Here is a 22,076-nt window from a genome sequence, read left to right on the forward strand (position 1 = left end):
TTTAGCATTTCAAAGTAATGTAAATGATTCTAATGTGTGGTCAGCACTATACAAGACGTGAAAGTAAAGACCGTTCCTGTGCCAAAGAGCTTATAGTCTGAGGCTGATGTCAAGAGTACAACCCAAAGGAGGGAATAATTTGGTGTTACATTAAAATATAAACTTAACTAATTTCTTCTGAGAATCGTGTAAGAAGGGAGTCACTTGATATAGTTATGGCTCCGATTTTGTCACAGAGGTCGTGGAAGTCCCCCGACTGCCTGCGATGGCTGGGAGTTGCGGGGTACCCTGGTCGCATCTGGTGGCGGGGCCCCCGCAGCTCCAAGTAACGGTCTGGGGGTAATTTGCAGCTCCTGGCTGCCGTGGGCAGTGTGGGAACCCAGAGCTGCTAGCGGGGCCCCCTCTGCAGTCACCGAGGGGGTTGTGGGGACTCAACAGCTCCCTAGGGATATTTTTAGTAAAAGTCAAAGACAGGTCATGGACTTCCGTGAGTTTTTCTTGATTGCCCGTGACCTGTCCATGACTTATTACAAGGAATATCTGTGACAAAATCTTAGCCTTAATTATAATTTGAATAAGGCGAGAGTTTCGGTGTGGTGAACTGAGATTACACAAAGGACAGCTTGCGGGGAAAGGCCCAGACCAGGAATAGGAGAGGGAAACAAAATGGGTTGTTGAGGCTGACGTTGGTACAGCAGAGGAATGAGAGGAAGTGTGACACGATTAGGCCAGAGGTGTAGGCTGAGGCTTGTTGTACAGGCCTTGGAGTCAAGCACAAGAAATTGAAAGGTAAGGACTGTACACTGAACTTAGATATGATAGCTATATATCTCCATACTAGACAAAAAAAAATACAGTTTGAGTCGTTTCTAGTATATATTTGCCCACCCAAGTTTAATTTGTGTACTGTACAGAACTAGGTTGATTGACATACATTCAACAGTAGAGGCACTGTCTTGATGTGTGTGATGTACCTAAGATTTTATGTTGGCCCTTACCTTGGTCTGTTTGATCCTCTCCTCTGCTAGTTTTAAGAGGAGGGGGAAGAATTGTTGCTTTACTATACTACTAAATATTATGATGAACTAATATTTTGTTCTTTGTATAGATTAGAGGAGGGATTTTTACTTTGAGGGGAATTGAGGAGAGAGAAGTTATATTTAGTAAATTCACCCATTCTAGCTTTCTTCCTCAAACCCAGTATTCTCCTGTGACAGATTAGCAATCAGCTCATCTGTATGGATGCTATTAAAGGGTGTTCACTCTTCTTGTAGGGTTTGGACGTGGTAGAGGGCGAGGAGCTGGGAGATTTTCAGCCCAAGGCATGGGGTAAGTGATGCGCATACTTCTCGGGAAAAATCAAACACAGCAGGAGTGTTAATTGCTGTCCAATCTGTTAATACTACTTGACAAATATATTGTATATTGCTGTGGATAGAAAGCATATAGAACTGTGAAAGAGTGTCTGTGAAATACCAGTTGGATTCATTGTATGCAGAGTGACTGTTCCCATCTCTAGGCAAACTAACATTAACGTGAGTACACCAGCATCAACATGTCAGAGACACTCAAAAAAACCCCAACCCCTTAAACAAAATCTCTTCCCAGTCCTCAGAAAACTGAATGTGTCCCCATGTAACCCAGTCCCCACAAGGAAAGTCCAAGTCAATCCAGAGGCTTTGCAGGTTGAAAGTTCTGCATGGCTGGTTTGTAGCCCAGTTTGAAAGGAAACTTGTTTGGCTGTAGTTTGTAGCACGTAGATTCTTACCCCCCTGTTTCCCCCCCCCCCCCCCGAAAAGACAAGTGAATCTAATCTTTTCTACTAGAAGGTGCGGGAGCTTCCCTCCATTCTTAGTGTTTTATATTTAGCCATTATTTGCTCTCAGTAACTTTGTGGATCATATCCGTGGTGTTAAGATAATACCACCTTTTCTCTTCTTTTTTGTGTCTTAGCTCCCTCCATCCCCTAGATAAGCCGGCGCCTTATTCTTTCCCTCTTCTCACCCAATTCTCATGTGACAGGTTGAAAAACAACCCCCTCCCCTCCCCCCCGGGTCACCATTCGGCTATCTCTTAGATATTGAGCTGTTTCGGCTTCAGTGGGTATTTCAGAACACCTCCCTGCCATCATCTTATTGATATACTACCTGTTGCCCTGCATACATGTCAGGCACCCTAAAAGCATGTGACAAGGGATTCTCATCAGTAGTATACTGCTGAGAAATGACCAATTGATAAGTGTTGTGCTGTGGTTGTAAAGTAATGTTTAATGAGGATGGGAACGGTTTGCCTGGTATTGCAACTTTTCCAGGAACTAAGTTTTTTGTTCAGATTCTTTACAATGACTTTTTTAATACTGTCGTGGTTTTTGGTCGCACCCCCACCCTCCCATCACCCCCTTATTGGGAGTAAAAAGAAATTGACTTTTCTGAAAAACACAAATTATCAAAATAGCCCTATATGAAAGAGAAGAACTGGTAAAAATCTAATACAAATATAGACCATAAATTGGGGCATTTCATGTTGTGTGGTTTTGGTATTCACTTTCTGCGTATTTCTGTTCTTCCCAACCCTTTTTAAACTCTAGGACATTTAATCCTGCAGACTACACGGAGACTTCTGCCACAGATGGATTTGGGCCAAAGCCAGAGGTTTGGGAGACTGGTCAGAATGATGCAGATGATGGAACTGGTAAGATGGCTTCCAAAAGTGGAAGAGCTGGAATGAAAAGCGGTAGCAAGTTGCCATTAAAATAACTGTTCTGCTGTGTTTTTTTCATGAACATCTGAAAATATTTATACTTCTCACCTGACATGGGTATTTGCTCACTTAACACAGCTTGCTGCTGTACTCCAGCCTCAGGACGGCTGTATACGTACAGCTCTGTGGTTAGACAATGAGAAGGGTAGTTCTCGTTTGCAAAATTATAAACAGTTCCCTATGAGTCAAGAAAGGTTGAAGAATGGAGCTATTCAAATTCGTTTCCCTACAGGGAATTTTTGATAGCTACATTACGGTGGGATTTTCCAAAGCACATGAGTGATTTACAAGCACAAGTCTCACTGAAAGTCATTGGGACTTGTGCCCCTAAATCACTCGGACACTTCTGAAATTCCCACCGTTAACATACAGGAAGGCAAACAGATTAGTTACTGAGGTGTGGGAGAGATCTTGCCATCTTCCAGAACAGGGAATAACTAGAAATGTGAATAGGCCATAGAATGGGTACGAATGGAACAGTCTGTATCTTCTATGAAGATTAAGAAGGTTTTGTATTTATTAGTGGAGTCTTAAGGGTGGAATGTTCATTGTTGGTTAGAGGCAGAGTAGGTTGAATAGTAGGTTGAAAGGGGAGTGGTCTTGTCCTGATACTGGAAAGCAAAGAACATGATCTGACGATCTGACTTATCAGTGACTCAGAAGAAGAACAGGATAGCATGCTGCTTCTTTGAGTTCCAGGTCAAGAGGTGTGATGAGGGCAAAAGATCCTGTGTCATGCTGGAGAAATGCAGTGAGTTACAGTAGTCCAGTTGGGAACCAGCAAGTGGAGGAAAATGGATGACTTGACCATCTGAGGAATTGCTCACAAGATAGCAGGTTTCTATGCGGGTCATCTTCTACTGTCAAATGAAAGGAAAAGGCTGATACTGGCAGCCAACTGCTGATGTAAGGAGAAGGATTTCGGCTTCACTGAGCACTGGTGTGAGCCCTTTGTGGTGTGACTTTCTGCGTTAGTCATTCTCCATTTAGGTGGATAGGAGGCAAATCTCCTTGGTTCAAAACTGATATGGTTCCTTAGGCAGACTTTAAACTAGGTGGAAAGGAGCTTTTACTTAACTCAGAATCTGGCATGTATTTCCGAAATGAATTATTCTGAATAGATTTGTCCTGCAGCAAAACACATATACCTAGAATAAAGAGTATTAATGCACTGATGTTTGTTTTTTAAAAATAAGTTAAGGCCAGAAGAGGCAGTAGAAGTGATACCACATGTTGTGAAATCCCGCCTATAATGTTAACAACATTGGTGCTTGCTATACAGAGGCAGAGAAGAGAGGTGGGAGGCAGGGCATGCTACTGTAATTATTTTAGAAGCAGTGAAATCCTACTTTAATGAAGAAAGAAAAAGATACAAGACAGAAGAATCTTCAGTGAAAAATTGATAGTCTCATCCTCACTAAGAATGGAGAGCTAGAGAAATACTTGGATGAGCTACTGATATTTGAAATCATGGGATGGTATACTAATAGAGGACTCTACCCAGATGTCTGGGTAACAAAAACAGCTAAATATGACTAAGCACCGATTCCTAAGTTACACAGAGGACAACTTTGTGACCCAGGTGGAGGAGCTATCCTTATCTACTTACCAAGAGTAGAACAATTCACTGAAAAATGGTGTGGGGGTAATAGAGTTCAGTGCTAAAGCATGAGCCACTGAAGTTCTCCTAGCTCTAAATGGGCTAGAACACATCAGTACAAGGGTATTAAATTCCAGGAAACCAAATTTTGAAGAATATTGAAGGCTGGTGCAGTGGGAGGAAAATGTGGGGAGAGAATCCTGGAGGAACTTCATAAAAATTGCCATACTGAAGAGCGAGTAACTAGAAGAATAAGAATAATGCAAAGAAACAAGAATGCATGCAGAGCGAAGATACGGGCAGCAAAAAAAGCAGAATGAGGAATTCTCTCTAGGTAGGAGTGGAAAGACAGATTGAGAAGGGCTTTTGCATGTTTAGCTGGAAGAAAAGTACTGGACTGCTAGTGTGGAAATACTGAACCACAAATTACAAAACAGTTTAGCTTTTTAAAAGATGTCCTTTTAATATCAACTCAGTTTTGAGTTCATCATACTTGTTAATTTGTCCCCCCACTAATCAGGCTCAATTTTTCAGCATTTTAAAAATTCTTCTTCTCTTGTGTAATCCATTTGCACTAAAGATGCCTTAGAATATGTTGTCCTGGGCTGTCACAGATGGCAGAAGAGTTGCAAAAGGCTGCATGGATGCTCTCGAGATGCATCATTCTGGGTCATCATGGAAAAGCCAGCAGGTTCCATGATGTTACAATGCAACACCAAAGTATTGCTGATTTGTGAAGAGGAAAGGCAAGGAGGAGTCTAAATAACTTATAGAACCTAAAACAGGTAACACAAATCTATTCCAAAGAGTAGAAGGGAGCTGTTTATTACACTTTCCGTACTATTTGCTGTCCACTGTTTTTTTTATAGTTGTAGGGTATGCTGTATAAATAGCTTAAAGAGAACTTTTTAAAATGCAAAATGAATGATCCCTACATGAAAAGCAATAAACCTGAGCACTCTGAGAGTTGGTAGGTTAATGGGGTACTTGCCAGGTGGCCAGAGGTGCCCCTGGCTTTCAGATTTTTTGCAATACACCAAATGCGTTCGCTTCTTTGCGACTTCTTGCTATGGGAGAAAGCGTCTAGAAAATAATGGGATCCTGAGTAATAAACAGCGTGGGTTTGATATAGAACAAGGCATAGCAGACTCCGTCACTTTTTTTTAAATGGAATTCTAAAATCAGTGAATGAGAAGAATGCAGTAGATGTGATCAGATGTTTAGTAAAGTACAGATAGTGTGCCTCAAATTTAGTCGTAAATGTAATTCAGATTGGCTTGGATATATGCAGTCCCATGTGATTGATGAAACTGGCAGAAGGGCCACAAAGAAAAGAGAGCAATAAACCACAATGTATCAGTCTCGGAGGATGGCAGTAATGGTGGAGCTGGGAAGCTGCAAGTGGTTGGGTTTTAGGTCCATTGTTGAAATGGAAAGAACATTTTAATGAAAACTACAGATTTTACTGAACTGGGAAGGGCTGTAAATTACAAGGATAACAACACAGTGGGGAGCTAGGGAGGTTAGAAACAGACAGGGATACAATAAGTTTCATGCTCAGAAAGTGCAAGATAATGCATCTAGAGTGAAAGGGGGAGAAAATCCCAAAGGTGTGATCAGTAGCCAGAAATTAGGAGGAAAATAGTAGCAATCAGACCAGCAATAAATAGTAGAATGCACTTTTACTGGGTCGTTGAGCTGCTGCAAAGCAGATAAACCAGCTTTTACAGAAGAAAAATGGAAGCACCCACAGATGGCTATCCAGGATGAAATTTGCATAACAAACATACTTGGAAAAACAAAACACAAACTTTCAAAAGAAAGAAGATACTTGTAAAAACTGCAGTGTCCCAGAAGACTTAGAGCAATAGTGGACAGAAAATTGTTCAAGTTTGCAGTGCTGAAAGGTGGCATTAAAGCCAGTGTGATGATTTTTTTTCTTTCTTTGTTTTTTGGACTGCTGAGGCATGAACATGTTGAAGAGAGGACCTGTTGTGCTAGTAGTAAGATCATACCTGGAATTCTGTATTCACTTCCAGGCCCTTCAACGTAGGAAGACATTGGCAAATAGGAATTAATTCATAGAAGAGCAACAAAGTAGTTGAGGCTGGAGGGATTGACTTTGGAAGCAAGATTGAGAATGAAATATGTTTAACTTGGCTAATCTACTAAACTACGTAGTTGGGGAGACGTGCTCATTGTCTGCAAATGTTTGAAGGGTGCCAATACAGAAGATGGGTTGATCCAGTGGGGGTATAAAATAACAATAATGGAATGAACTGTTAGGTTGAATGTCAGGGAAATGTCCTAACTGTGGGATCTGTTGGTTTGGAATAATCTCCACAGGGGACTGGTGGAAGCCCCATTGCTGGACTTGCGTAAAACAAAACTAGACAAAACACTTGGAGCACTATTACTTATTATTAAAGTACTGACACAAAATACAGAGACCATCCTTGCCCTGAAGAGCTTTACAGTCTACACAAGACAGACACAGAGTAGATATGAGGATGCATTCTTAAGAGAAACAAATAAAAGTACATTTAGAACATATCCTGTAGGGAGCAATCCTCCACTGGCAAAGAGAAAGAAGCCTGAGAAAAGGTTGACCTAACTTCCACATCTAAATTATACTTGGGTTCTTCCTTCTGTCTGAAAAGCCATGGACACGTGGGCTAGCTTGGGAGTTTGTCCAGGAATTCGAGATCTGGTGAATTTTCCCTGGAAACGCCAAAAATTACTTTGCTTAGCTGCAGGTACATGACTCAACGCTTTATATGGAGAGCTTCAGTGAGAGGCTATTTGGTATAGTGTGATTGAGAGACATTTCAGGCAATTTTATATTGCTCCACAGAGCCAGCCCAGAGTGGACATTATCTTGCTCAGGACCTGCCAAATAATTGTGGACTCCAAGGTATAAGTCCTCTTTCTTTTTTGGGGGTATGTGTGAGTTGGGGGCAGGGCTGTTCATGCTGCCAAATCAGCAGTGTTCAATCCTACTGTCTATGGCTTAGCTGCAATGTAAAACACACAGAGGAATGAACTAAGATATATTGATATATATACACCTATATTGATCTAATTAGCACAGACTGGATTTGATGCTGTCTTCAAGGGGCTTTATTTTAAAATTCATTAATTGCAAATGGTTCAGAGCTGAATACAAGAATGCGACTAAAATGGAGGTGTCTTATGAAGCTACATTTGATCAAAGGTGATGGAAACTGAAATTTTACTGGTGGTGGGTTCTTCGCTTGTGGTTGTGTAGTTAATTTGGTGGCTCTGTTCCTGGGATAGCCTCAAGCGTGTGTGCCCCAGCACCCCTGCTTTCTAATCGTTTGACTGTTGTGTGCCCACTCTCTCCCTTGCTGTTTCCTGTGGAAGAGACCAGTTTTAAAAACATTAAGCACATTTCCTACTACTGTGCTATTTCCACAAGCATTAGTCAACCTGCTGCACTGCACAGCCTGCTCTCTACAACTTGTGACATACCTGGCTTGGCACCATGCTCCAGCTGGAGTGGCAGGCCAACCGCCATGCTGCCACAGTAGGAACGAGATATTTTTTCCTGTAAAATGGCTCTCTTCTACCTCAGGGGAAAGTGGAATGGGGTTATCCTGGCCTGAGGAGACAGCCAGCAGGCAGGAAGGGAATGTCCTAGAAGGGACACCACTGTGTGCCTTCAGCTCAGGCGGGCACGGACCAGTGATATGCAGACTGAGGCTCGTGAGCCGCAAGTGGCTCTTCAGTGTGTCTCCTGTGGCTCTTTGCAGCATATGATGATGATAAAACACTGTGTGATATAATTATTAGCCAATCTAAAAAGAAAAGGAGTACTTGTGGCACCTTAGAGACTGACCAATTTATTTGAGCATGAGCTTTCGTGAGCTACAGCTCACTTCATCGGACCTGTAGCTCACGAAAGCTCATGCTCAAATAAATTGGTTAGTCTCTAAGGTGCCACAAGTACTCCTTTTCTTTTTGCGAATACAGACTAACACGGCTGTTACTCTGAAACTAGCCAATCTAAGTTATTAACCAATCAGGCTGCTTTTACTATGTTGCTTACCAATTGTAGTTGATAAAATAATACTTGGTCAGTCATTTTGTTGTGAGAAATGTATATAAAAATAGTAAACGAGCCTCAGTCTGCGTATCACTGTAATGCTGATCGCTGATTTGGCTCCTGAACCACTGAGGTCTGAGTATCACTGGTCCAGATGCAGACTTTGGAAGTCTCAGCAGGTCTTGCTCACCTGTGCAGCCAGTATGGATCCCATGTTTATGGTGGTGCAGAGCTCAGATTTTACTCTGCTTTAGGATTCCATCATTGTTAAGCTTAATCATCAGGGAAAGGTGAGTGGGTGAATTTCTCACCATGTTTGGTGCTATTGAGTATGATGGCTGATTTAAGGACACTATAGTCTTTCCTTTAACATAAACCATCTCTGGTACCAGAAGGGCTAGAAATATCCTTAAATTCTAGAGAACATGTTAAAAATATTTCCCGAAAGACCCTAACTCTGTAGAGCATCTCATGGTCCTGACCATAATTTCCTGCATGTACTGCATTCATAACTGTAATTAGAGATGGATGGTAAGATGGCTTTTAATGTGCGAACTGAAATATGATATTGGGCCTTACCATTTGTGCCTAATTTCTCTTCTCTCCCAAACTGCAACAGGAGCATGGAAGAATTCAATAGAAGAATGGACGGCAGAAGACTGGAATGAAGATGTAAGTATATGTGGTTGGGTAGGCAGCAATTATTCATTCTGTGCTGTCTGTGCATCTCCTTCAGAAGTCAAATATCAATGTCCTGTATAATACTTTGCAACATATGGAGGGTTTGTAAGAAAAATTTTTTTTAGTTCATTTCTATTTAGTGAAGATCATAAAATCAATTATTTGATTAATTCCATTGTACTTATTATTCAAATAATATAAAAATATTATTCCCCATTTTATCAGGCTGAGTGAACTATTTGTGAATATAAGAATTTTACAGCTTTTTTTGTAGTTAAAATGTTATTTTCATTCTTAACCCAACTCTACTATTTAGCACTTATGAGAGTTAATCACACACATTTCCCCTTGCATTGTCAAGAGCTTACACCGTTAGCATCGTGAGTCTTCTTTATATAATGATCTTTATGAACTGGTAGATTAAGTATTAAAACTTAGTGAGTGCCCAATATTTGATCCATTTTTTTCTGTTTATAAGATCTATATAATTCTTTTGACTTTTTTCAAAACGTGAGTCAGTCAGTCTGTGTTAATGGAATATTTTAAAAAAAATTGAACTAACAAGACACATCAATCACATTTTTTTTTTTTTTTTTTTTACATCCTAGCCCCCAGCCTGTGTCCATGTATTTTTCTCAGGCCAGCGGCCTTGCTTCATATCTGTAAAGCACCTAGCACATTTTTGGTATTCTAATAATATTAATACCTACCAGTCCAGTCTGATCAACCCAACAATAACAAACCACTGTATATGCAGGTTAGAGGAGTTTGGGGTGGAGTGGGGAAATTTGGTAAGGAAATGGAGAACTTTAAAAATCAAGGTCCTTCTGCTGTATGTGGACATCAGATATTCTAAGCGCATTTTCCGAAGAGGAGGAGTTTGCTTCAGAATGTTTGGTCGAGACTGGTGGTGGTTTTGGTTCTTACTAGAGAGAGGATTGTGTCACTTCAAAGACAAATCTGAAAATTCTTTCTTAGCTTCCAAGGAGGTTGTAATCTGGGAAGTATTACAAGTGCTATAAAAGTGTCAAGTATTATTATCCAGTATGCATTCTTTAAAGATGTCAGTTTTAGATTAATTAGAAATGTCTTCTATTTTCTTTTAATGTCTGAGGAGTGGTTCTGTTGTTGGTATAGTATAGTCAAATCACTGGAGCAAGGCCTTACTTGTTCAAAGAACTCTATGCAGGCTAACCCCTGCATACATTTATTTGGAGCATCATTGAAGTCGTGTACTTCCATGTGGGCACAGGGGTTGGCCTACATGGAGCTCATTGCAGGACTGGAGGCTAACTTTGTCTCACTTCACACCAGGGATCCCTCTATTCTGGCCTGCCAACCACACTCATGCAACAAACTAATGACTTCAGTGGCTGGTCTATCACGAACTGTTAGTGGAATCCAGTCTCTCAGTGGACAAAAGCATTGATTCCTTCACATGGAAAAAGTATAGGCTATTAAAAGGCTCTTTAATCTGGTGGGGAAAGGCATAGCCAGAACCAGTGGCTGGAAGACACAGCTTGACTGTTTTAAATGAGAAATATACTTTAGGCATGGGCAGATTATGCTTTAGTCAAATGCAAGCTATTGGGCTCAGAACAGTGGTAATTGGGTGAGATTTAATGGCGTGTGATATACAGGAGGGCAAACTAAATGATCTAATGGTTTCTTCTGGTCTTAAACTCTATGAATCTAGGATAGTGATACTCTCCATTCTGTTTAAACAGAAATAGACCCTTGGAATTACAATATAAGAAGATATTACTTCACCCACCTAGTGTGTCTAACATATGAAATTGTATTTTGTTAAAGGGACAGTATCAATGCGAAGGCAAGTCAATTTAAAAGCAAATATATTTTCAGGTACTACAGTTGGTCATCAGTCTTCCTGCCAGTTTTTACAAACAGTCTCCTATTTTAAATTTTTTTTCCTCTTGATAATCATAAAACATATAAAAATTGTTGTCAAATGCGCAAAATAAATTGAAAAATAAAGAAATGCTATTTTTCTTATTTCTGTTAATCATAATTTTTACTTGCAACAGCAGTAGATCTGTTTTTAAAATTGGACAGAAGTGTGATTAAATTGGCAGTGTCCCTTAAACAGGATTTAAGATGGCATGAAAACCATTTTCATTTAGTTTTAATTTCTTAGGCCTCAGTAACAGGGTGCCTCCCAGCCCGGGTAGATTGACTCATGTGAACTTGGCTTGATTTAGCATGTTAGAAATAGTATTGTGGCCTTGTAGCACTGGCAGAGGCCAGGGCTAGCCACCTGAGCTCCGACCCTGGGGGTTGGGTGGGCTTGCGAACCTAAGCCATAAGGTCCACATTGCTATTTGTAGTGTGCTAGCTTGAGCCAAACTAGCTGTCAACCCAGGCTGGGAGGTACACTCCCAGCTGCAATGTAGACATACCCATTACGGTCCTAATTTTCCTGGTTTGTTACTCTTACTTTGTATTTCGCTTCAGTTCTTAAATACGCATCTTGAGTATTTGCTCCCAAGCCATATTAGCTGGGTGTGGAAGATGGTTGGCAGCTGGTAAACGTTGCATACTTGCTGACAAGGCATAGGTTTTATAATTGAAACTTTGCTGATGTTTGTATTTGAAGGGACGTCACTGTAAGAAGGGGAGGCGCCCCTGTGAAGTTGACTTTTAAAAACAATTGATGACCATTGTTTGTCATCCACCTATTTCTAGGAATGTGCTAGTACATTAGTGAAGGGTTTGTTTGTTGTGTAGCACAATTGGTTATCCCAGACAGTTATTCAGAAGCAGATAAAATTGCTTCTAAGAAACTCTGGTGGCATCTGTTTCAGCTGCTGCACATGTCATGGGCTCTGACAAATGCCATTATCCCAGCAGACTCTCAAATCTGCTGCTTGTTTACTGTTTGCCACAGTCCATAGCATAAACTTAAATACAGCAGAGCTACTAACCTGCATCTTGGGAGTTGTTTTGCATGCCATTTTCCTTGGATAGAGAACATTTTTCCCCCTACATGCCCAAGAGGCACTTTGAAATTGTCTCAAGTCTGTCAAGCTCTCTAGCTAACCTGATTGCAGGGTTTGTCAGGGTTTTTAGTCACTGTTGATCTTACTCCAGGTTAAGTGGGCATGGAAAACTGTTAATGTTATATTAAGGATTTAATATTTAACTAAGGGATTGCAGATCACAGCCTACCGACTCCGCTCTTAACTGACTTCTTAGCGGCATAATAATGCAGGAATCTCACAACGCTGCAGAAAGCATAGTACAGTCTGTACTACAATAACACGTAATGGGGGAAGGGCACTATAGATGGAGCAGGAGCCTTTACTATGAATTTATTTGGGCTGAAATTAAACTCTTAACCTTCTTTATTGTTCATTATTAAGGCTATGATTTAGTCATGGAGGTTACAGCAGTCACAGATTCCGTGACTTTACTGGACCTCCATGACTTCTACGCTTCAGGAGGTGGAGGTGGGACTGTGCGCCCCTGCCCTGCAACTGGGGATGGCTGGAACCAGGATGCTGCAGCCCCAGCCCCGCAGCTTCCACTGGGGGCTGCAGCCGGTGCTGTGCGCCTAGCCCCGGAGCTTCCACTGCATCTACACCAAAGGGGGTTTCATCAGTTTAGCTAAATTGGTTTCTTAAGGCTTGTTTAAACACAGAAGTTGGCTTTCTTTAACTATACTGGTGTAGTAAAAGGAGCACATTTCCCCTAGAGTGGACACAGTTATACCATTAGAAAGATGCTTATATTGTACTGTTATATCTTATTCCCTGGCCATTATGAGAATAAACTAATTTATGCCAGTGTAAGGCATCTTTATACCACTATAACTGCATTTGCATTAGGGTCTGTAATGAAATAACTATTTGGGTAAAAAAAATCACGCCCCTTAGAGATATAGTTATACTGATACAGAATCTGTGTGTAGACCAGGCCTTACACCAGTGTTTAAATCAGTGCAGAACGGTGTACAAGTCCTTATTAAAATTGGGCTGTTTTTTCTTTGTCCTTTAAAAGTGATCTGCAGTGCTACATGTTACTATGATTCGATATTCCTGATCTCTCTAAGTTATATAACCAGGGTTGGGTTATTTATTTTGAATATTGCTGCCTGTAAACTTTCAATGCACGTATAACTAAAATACACTTTCTCCCTCCTTCTTTCTTCCCCCTTTCTCAGCTTTCTGAAACAAAGGTCTTCACTGCATCTTCTGTTCCAGCTGAGAATCACATCACTCCTGGGCAAAGGTAGGGGAGGATTTACATCTTTGTTCTAGGTTTCAGAGTAACAGCCATGTTAGTCTGTATTCGCAAAAAGAAAAGGAGTACTTGTGGCACCTTAGAGACTAACCAATTTATTTGAGCATGAGCTTTCAGGAGCTACAGCTCACTTCATCGGATACATTGACTGTTCTCACAGCCTAAACTCTTTCACGTGCTCCCTGTAAAGTTGTTGAAGCTTCAGCATTTGGCACACTTCAAAGTTCTGTTGGAGAAAATACTCGAAAACAATCCTGTGTTTGCCCTCAGGAGGTGACATGGATGTGAATGGACAAGCTCATGTCTAATCAGAATTTTTGGGGTGAATTTGATTTAGTATTAACACTTGATTTTATCTAGTATTAGGCTCTGACTACACTGTGGTGTACAAGAGGCCGTATTAAGTATATGAAAGGTGTGTGTTCCAAATCCTAATGATGTGTAATGTGGAGCAAATTCAGGCACATGCCTCGTGTTCTATTCCTGCATCTGCCACAGAATTCCTGTGTGATAATGGGCTAGTCACTTCACTGCTATGTGTGAGAGTTTCTCCATCTACAAAATGGGAATAATACCTCATGGAGGGGTGCAAGTTTGATGCAGTAATAGTTGTAAAACACCTTAAGATTCTCAGGTTGCAGGTGCTACAGACATGTGAAGTACATATTGAGTGGCAAGATTAAGGGGGAGGGACAGCTCAGTGGTTTGAGCATTGGCCTGCTAAACCCAGGGTTGTGAGTTCAATCCTTGAGGGGGCCATTTAGGGGTCTGGGGCAAAAATTGGGGATTGGTCCTGCTTTGAGCAGGGGGTTGGACTAGATGACCTCCTGAGGTCCCTTCCAACCCTGATATTCTATGGTTCTATGAAGTAAGCAAATAACACCTCTTTTCACTTACTCCCCCATGGCTCAATCATGTTGATCTCCATGAGCTTAGCAGGTAAGCCAATGGGTGTTTAGCTACCATGGTGGTAAGTACTTTGGACATACCCAAGATAAATGATATTGAAATTGCACTGCATTTCACTTTGAAATGCTAAAGTACAGAACAAAATGCAAGGTTTTCTTCAATTATGAAGCAGTAAATGTGGCAGTGGTAACCCTGTGCTCGAGCAGATGGCAGGACCTTGCCGTCTGAGTAGAAAGCTGGATTCTCGCTCTTCTGAGTGGTGCTGTGTGCTGCAGAGATGAGACCCAGAAAGGTTAAATAATGTGGCTAGCATAGTGTCCTTCATACTGATCTTAGTTATTTGATCTTCTTTCAGTCCTCAAATATCCCAATTTTAGTATTTGACAGCTTCTTACTCTTTTTTTCTTGTAGCATTGACCTAGTAACATTACTTCAGAAGCCTGTGACTTCTAGCCAAGAAACAGAAGGCAACTCCTTCGAGTCTCCCCAACAGCAGAGCTTTGGCCAAGCCCTAGTCTTCACGAATTCCCAACACAACACCCAGATGACATCAGGAACTGGCAATTCCAGTTCTCTAAACTCCTATTCTCCTCAGAGTCTGGTAAAATTCATCTTGGCTTTTAAAGACTCAGAATCTTACGGAATAAACACTTTATACTTTTTCAGTTAGTTTCTTTTTTTTTCATGACTTTTCTTTGCAGCACTTAAGTTGCAGGTGGTATTGAAATATGAGGGGACACGGGACTAAAAATGTCCTCACCAAAAAAAAAAAGTATCAGATGGACCTTTTTGTGCTCATGAGTTTACTTGTCCATTTAAGTGAACTGCTTGTGTTGGTTCTTGAGAAAAGTGCAGATAAGTTCTCTGCATATTGATTAAAATGAAACACTCCATGTATAAAGCATTGAATTCTAGGCCAGAGAACTGTGATGCGGTATTTTCCAAGCACATATCTGACTGGTCTGTGTGGAAATCAACTATTTCTGAGTTTTCTGGACTAATGGAAAGTTGGCAACCCTTTGTTAGTTTTAATAGAGTTGGAGATTAGATGTAGGAAAATGTTTTGAAACAAATTAAATACTGTTGCCAGTAACTTTACCTTTACTTTGTTCTAAGGCACTATATAAACAAAACTACATGGGTCAGATCCTTAGCTTGGGTAAATCAACATATGTCCATTAACAGTGGTGGAGCTAAACCAGTATACAATAGCTGGGGATCTGGCCCCATATTGTTAGTGCTCAGTTGGATTTTCTTGCTAAGTTTTAACTTTTCACTTTTAATTAGAAATCTGGGGATAAAGTATGAACTGCATTGCTGCCAATGTGAGCAATTAACTCCAACCTCACAGGTTTGGTCATGTTAACATTTAGTGAAATATTTTTTTCTTCATTTTCTTGCTAGTCTTCAGTTCTCTGTTCTGGGTTTGGAGAACTTGGATCCTCTAAATTAGCAAACTCCACTGGATCTCCGCTCTTGGACCAGCTGAAGTCTCCAGGTTTGGGTCAGTTCACCTCTCCGAGCTCTCAGCAAAACAGCAGTAGTTCCGCAGCCGCCACCACCTCATCCTGGGATCTAAAACCCCCGATTAGCCAATCCTCGGTCCTCAGTCAGTTTGGTAAGTATTTAGATAGGTTTTGCCTTTTTTTTTTTATTATTTAAAGCCATTGACTATGGAACTTTGACCCTTCAGTGCCAGACCTTATATAAGAGATTTTTAAAATGATATTGAGAAATGGCTTCTCTTTTGAAATTAGCTTCCTAAAGGAGACTAGTAAACTTAGTCACATTATATTGAGGTTCCATTTATAAAAGGTTAATAAATGATAGCTGTTATAAGCATAATAGACGTGAGTAGTATTTTTATACATGGCTTCAGTAGAAAGTGTTACAGATGGTTGTAAGCCGCCTGTTCGGGTCATCTCTGACAATTGATTAGCCATTTATTTTTAAAAAATCTATTAATAACCCTTTATAAACTATTTGTAAATGGAACCTTAATATAAAGTATGACTGTAAATGTCTCTAGGAATTCTGGGGAAAGACCTTTTTATGTTACCTTGACTGTACTTCTACTAATGACAAAGTATAAATTTTCAATCCTAGACTAAGTTAATACCACCTTATGGTGAGTTCTCTGGCTCTTTAATAGTGTGGATCACTTCTTAATCCTGGGGCCGCCTGCATCCTTCGTACTTCACTTTCTGTCCATGATGGAGTAGATCACCATCCCTCCCCTTCACAATTACGTAGACCCTTCTCTGTGGAGGGTTAGACAAGACCATGATAACAATTGCTTGAGCAGTCTCTACATGTTGCTTCCAGTGATGCTCTTACTGTGGAGAATTACAGGTCCTGGTTTTGCCAGTATAGAAGCAGCCATTGTGGTAGCAACCACAATTCACATAAAGTAATATTAAGAAAATATTTGTGTTTTCAGCTGTATTTTAATGCAGTTTAGCAGCTGGAAATAAGGAGAAGCTGGCAACATGTGACCTGCAATGTTCTGTGGACCACTTGTGTTTGTGAACTAGAGTTTTGAATCATTGCTTATAAGCCTGTCCTTCAACAACTAAAAACTATGGAGGAGATTTATAAAGGGCAGTTAAGCATCCAACTCCAATTGAAAGTCAGTGGAAGCTGGGTATCTAACTCCTATTTGAGCCTTTGAAAATATTCCTCCTCTTAGAATCAGGAGATCAGAAAACTTAATTATATGGTCTCTAACATGTCAGTATTTCTTGACAAACTTTGTCCAAAAGTCGCGAGTTTTAGCTTTTATCGTGAATTGCACTTTCCACATTTAACAGAGTCCCACTTTCAGGCAGGTCCTCACACTGTGGAGCGGTGCAAGGTCTGACTAAAATAATACATAGCATTTCTGCTAGAGACTTGAGTATAATGCAGTTGTGTGGCCATATGAACAGCTGCCTAATTCCCCATTTTTAAAAAATTGCCATATAGTCCTGTCTCAGAATCTCCGTTTTCATTTCAAAAAAGAAAACTAAGTTGCCAGCTCTGTGGTTGCAAAAATAATATTCATATTCAGAATCTGAAGATTATATAAAATAATGCGTTGGCAGCTGACTGAGTGTGCACACGGTCTGCAGCAATAGCTCTGAGAGGGGTGAATAAAAGCACTAATTCTTTAACTACAACTACAGAGATGGAACATAAAAGTCCTGGGAGCAGAGTTTAATGCATCAATTATGATTTTTTTCCCAAATGCTGGCTAGACTTTAAATCCCAGCCTGAACCATCTCCAGTTCTCAGCCAGCTGACCCAGCGACAACAACAGCAGACACAGACAGTCCCTGTTCCTCCTCCTGGATTGGAGTCCTTCTCCTCCCAAGTAAAACTCCGAGAGCCATCACCGGTAGACAGTTCTATGGCTGCAAGCAAAATGCTGCAGCTCCCCAGCATGTCTATGGATAACCAGGCAGCGTCTGCCCATCAAACGCAGCAGAAACAGATCAAACCACTGAAACGGAGGATACCCCCAGCTTCTAAGGTGGCTAACACAGCAGAGGCAAATATATGGCACATATAGGCTTTAAGATACTTGTGGGGGTGGGGAAACGTTATAGGGCAGTCTTGATGCACTTTTAGTTTTAAATTTTAAGATGGGTGGCTTTATAGTCCAGAAGACAGTGATGTGGTATTTTCCAAGCACATATCTGATTGTTTTGTGAGGAAATTTAACCATTTCTGAGTGTTCTTGGACTAACTAGTGACTGGGAGGTGAATGCTTAAAACAAAATACTCTTTAGTAGGCACAGAGGACAGTATGACTTAATCTCTTAGGCCCCAAAAAGTATGTGGGACCGACAATTAAGTTTTAAGGTGGAGAGATTCTAGTTGGGAGAAATTACGCAGCTCTGTCTGAGAGGCAGCTGCATTGGCCAACAGATACAGGTTAGAAGCCAAGGCTGTGAGATTGTAACCAAGTTACATACTTGGTGTTCTGTATGTTCGTAGTTCCCTAGAGTTCAAGGTGGTTCATGAGTGATTTCTTTCATATAAACTATATAGATACAGGATTTTGTTTTTACTTTCAGATCCCGGCCTCTGCAGTGGAAATGCCTGGATCAGCCGATGTGACAGGGTTAAACGTTCAGTTTGGAGCTCTGGAGTTTGGGTCAGAGCCTTCTCTCCCAGAGTTTGGGTCAGCCCCAAGCAATGAGAATATCAGCCAGGTGCCCAGCAACAGCTTGTACTCAAAACCTGTAAAGTACGTAAGAGTTCCATTTCTGCATCCTTATGTGTTCTCTTGTACCAAAAAAGTGCCATGTGAAGATCAAGGTCTCTTCTGCCAAGGGGCTGTTTGGTATAGCTGTCTCGGAAGCTAAATATAATTACTTGTAAGCCTCAATCTTTATTTTCTGAGGATGGCACCCTTAAAAGCAGGAAGGTCCCTTTTCTGGTGACTAGAGAAACATTCTGAAAAATGGGTTAGAATGGAGGGGGGAATGAATTGAACTTAAATGCTCTCTTTATGAGCTACCCTTCACATTTTTAATTATGCTGATTCCCAAAGCTGTTTAAGTGAGGCTTTGGCTCCCTCCCAGCCCATCTACTCTTATAATTGACTCAGCAGAGATAAATGCATCACAACGTCCATCTCTGTCAGCAGACTGACACCATAAACTGAGGTCTGACTTCAATGGAAGCTCAGCCTAAAGGCAGCCAGGCTCTGAGGTGGGCGGAAAGCCCTTATTAAAATGCTAATGTCTCCAGTAATAACAAAAGAAATGCAAACATAGCAGCCAAATACATGCTTACTCTTCAAATGTTTTTTCAGAGTTTTGTTTGTGTAAAATCGTCCTTAAAAAGTTGATGGAGAATTTTCAAGAATTAAGATTTGCAAAAATAAATTCCTCCATTCATCTTAAATTTTGTAAATGTTTTTAAAAATCCAGTACGAACCTTAAAAAAACCCTAAGCCTAACCCTTCCGGTTTTGGCAGAGCAAACATTGCAGCAATGTGCTGATGTATGGGAGCCTGAAAGAGACTGTATAAACAGAAATGGAGGGATACCCAGGTTCAGTATCCAAGATGTGGAAAATATGCCTTGCTGTGTTAACTGTCTTAAAGTAATGTTTGAATCACAGGCAACAGAATTTAGTTTTTAAAAAGTGCTTTTTAACCTGTAAAGTCCTACAAGACTGATGTTGACTCAGGCAATACTGGAAAGGCAACAAATGTAAAGAGTTTAGAAAGATCTAGGGGCAGGGTACAAATCTTAGTCTGTGTATGTAAATTGTCATGGATACTTACAGCAGTGTTGTGTAATAAGAGCAGCTCTTTCTTAGTGCCTTTTGTCAGTAGATCTCAAAGTATTAGAATATTGACTAGAGGCCTCAGTCTGATCAGACCCCATTGTGCTGGGCTCTGATACAGACACATGGTAAGAAGTAGTGTTTTCCCTCTAAACCTTACAATCTAAAAGCATAAGAAATCACTTACGAAGTAGAATGCTAATTCTAGCCAGGAAAAAGCAGGAAAACAATTATCATAGCTAGCCTTTTTGAGAGGGGGAAGAATGGAACATGGGATGAGAAAATACAGTTGTCCTATGAGGGGGAAATGGCCCCTGCTGCTCAGTGCAGATGCTGGCTCTGAACAGAGGGCTGCTGTAACGTTGCCTAGGCCCACATTAATTTGTGTTATGCTAGGAAACTGGAAAGTGAGCAACTTCTAGCTGAGCAAATGGGTATCCAGTTCCAGGTTGCTATGCAGGAGCTGGTAATGTCATGAAGGTATCTGAAATGACATTTAACAAGATGATAAATAACTTTTACTTTTTTCAGTGATCCTTTGAATACCTCTTTGCCAATATCCAATACAGTACAGGAGTCCACCTACACAACCTCTGCCATCACTTCTTCCAGTCTGACCTGCTCGTCCCAGAGCACTAGCCCCGTAACAACAACTTCCTCCTATGACCAGACTTCTGTGCATAGCAGGATAGCATACCAAAGCTCCATGGCTCCATCGGACTCAACCCCTGTTGCAGTCACGGTGAGTAGATTTCAGAAACCTTCGCTATTGAAAAGACATTAATTGGGTTAATTACTGATGGGTTTGGGTGTTGGTGACATACTAAGGCTATAATTCAACTGTTTTGTTGAGCTCAACAATAGTTCTGGTGCTCTGAGACTTCAGTGGCTAACACAGAGATGATGTTTTGTTCTGTTAACATCTTTTGGACTGGTTAAAAAGACTCTCTTTTGACCGACCCTTCCCCCCCCCCCCCCAACTCTGTTGTTCTTTGCTGTTGCTTTTCTTGCCCTTCGGTCCTCAGGTATGCAGATCTTTGTGATGTTTCTCTGGATTTTGATTTCTTGATTTGCTCTACAGTCTGTTTCTAGCTAACATTCTCATTTTGATTGACTCCATCTTCCTGAAGCTTAGCATCTTGTTTTTTAAAAAACAAATTAACATTACATGTTCACCATGATATCTTGCCAGCGTAACTTTGGTGCAGAGACTGTTTATTACATTTGTACAGCATATACCACAGTGGGGCCTGACTGGGTTATGGCCTTCAAGCACTACCACGTTATAAATGTTAAATAATAAAAATACAAGACCAAGGAGAATATGCACATTACATTTTAAAGATCACAAGGTCAGCAGGTCCACATAACTTGCATCCAAGACTTTAAAAAGAGATGACTGAGGAACTCACTGGGCTGTTATAATTTTCAGTAAGTCTTTGGGAAGACACTGGGGAAGTTCCAGAAGACTGGAAGAAAGCTAATGTTGTGCCATTATTTAAAAAGGGTAAATGGGATGACCTGAGTAATTATAAGCTTGTCAGTCTGATATTGATCCTGAGCAAGATACTGGAGTAGCTGATATAGGGCTCAACTAATAAAGAATTAAAGGAGGGTTAATGCCAATCAGCATAGGTTTATTAAAAAATTGATCCTCCCAAACTAACTTGACATCTTTTTGTGATGAGATTACACATTTGGTTGATAAAGATAATAGTGTTTGATGCAATATACGTAGACGTCTGTGAGGTGTTTGATTTGGCACTGGCTGACATTTTGATTAAAAATCTAGAACTATATAAAATTAACAAGGCACACATTAAATGTATTTAAAGCTGGCTGACTGATAGGTCTCCAATTGTAATTGTAAATGAGGAATCATCATCGAGTGGGTATGTTTCTAGTGAGATCCTGCAGAGATCTGTTCTTGGTTCTATACTATTAAGCATTTTTATTAATTACCTGGAGGAAAACATAAAATAATCACTGATAAAGTTTGCAGATGACACACAAACTGGGGGAGGTGGTAAATAATAGGTCACCGATTCAGAGTGATCTGGATCACTTGATAAGATGTACATAAGCAAACAGTGTGTGTTTTAATGCAGCTAAATATCAATATTTAGGAACAAAGAATGTAGACCATACTTACAGGATGGGGAACTCTGTCTTGGGAAGCAGTGATTCTGCAAAAGATCTGGGGATCGTGTTGTCTAATCAGCTGAACGTGAGCTCCCAATGTGACACTGGCCAAAAGAGCAAATGTGATCCTTGGATACATAAAAAGGGGAATCTCATGTAGAAGTAAAGAGGTTATTTTACCTGTTTTTGGTGCTGATGTGACTGCTGTTAGAATATTGTGTCCTGTTCTCATGTCCACAGTTCAAGAAGGGTATTGATAATTTGGAGAGGGTTCAGAGAAGAGCTACAAGAATGATTTAAGGATTAGAAAAGATGCCCTATAATGATCTATTCAAGGAGCTCAGTGGATTTAGCTTAACAAAGAAGGTTAAGGGATGA

At 40.6% G+C, this 22,076-nt stretch overlaps 1 protein-coding gene and 2 non-coding genes across 8 annotated transcripts in view; all 3 read left to right on the forward strand.

Annotated features, from left to right (window-relative positions):
• Positions 1-22,076, forward strand: part of UBAP2 (ubiquitin associated protein 2) — a 133,120-nt gene that overhangs the window by 67,385 nt on the left and 43,659 nt on the right. For 4 of the 6 annotated variants that reach the window (XR_013346103.1, XM_077816609.1, XM_077816611.1 and 1 more), the window contains 10 exons: positions 1,275-1,329; positions 2,588-2,691; positions 7,215-7,274; positions 9,046-9,098; positions 13,288-13,355; positions 14,688-14,877; positions 15,681-15,894; positions 17,513-17,787; positions 18,335-18,507; positions 20,088-20,298. Coding sequence is in view for 5 of the 6 variants with exons in the window: in XM_077816609.1 (XP_077672735.1) it covers positions 1,275-1,329; positions 2,588-2,691; positions 7,215-7,274; positions 9,046-9,098; positions 13,288-13,355; positions 14,688-14,877; positions 15,681-15,894; positions 17,513-17,787; positions 18,335-18,507; positions 20,088-20,298 (1,403 nt within the window). In the remaining variant the exon portion in view is untranslated. The remainder of the gene's footprint in view (positions 1-1,274; positions 1,330-2,587; positions 2,692-7,214; positions 7,275-9,045; positions 9,099-13,287; positions 13,356-14,687; positions 14,878-15,680; positions 15,895-17,512; positions 17,788-18,334; positions 18,508-20,087; positions 20,299-22,076) is intronic. The other 2 variants (XM_077816612.1, XM_077816613.1) reach the window with 1 other exon arrangement.
• On the forward strand, positions 15,191-15,274 carry LOC144265481 (small nucleolar RNA SNORD121A). Its single transcript, XR_013346297.1, has one exon. It is a non-coding gene; the product is annotated as a small nucleolar RNA SNORD121A (small nucleolar RNA).
• On the forward strand, positions 17,915-18,000 carry LOC144265482 (small nucleolar RNA SNORD121A). The gene has a single exon (XR_013346298.1). It is a non-coding gene; the product is annotated as a small nucleolar RNA SNORD121A (small nucleolar RNA).

The sequence above is a fragment of the Eretmochelys imbricata genome, chromosome 5 (genome assembly GCF_965152235.1).
Source record: "Eretmochelys imbricata isolate rEreImb1 chromosome 5, rEreImb1.hap1, whole genome shotgun sequence".
NCBI classification, from domain to species: Eukaryota; Metazoa; Chordata; order Testudines; family Cheloniidae; genus Eretmochelys; species Eretmochelys imbricata.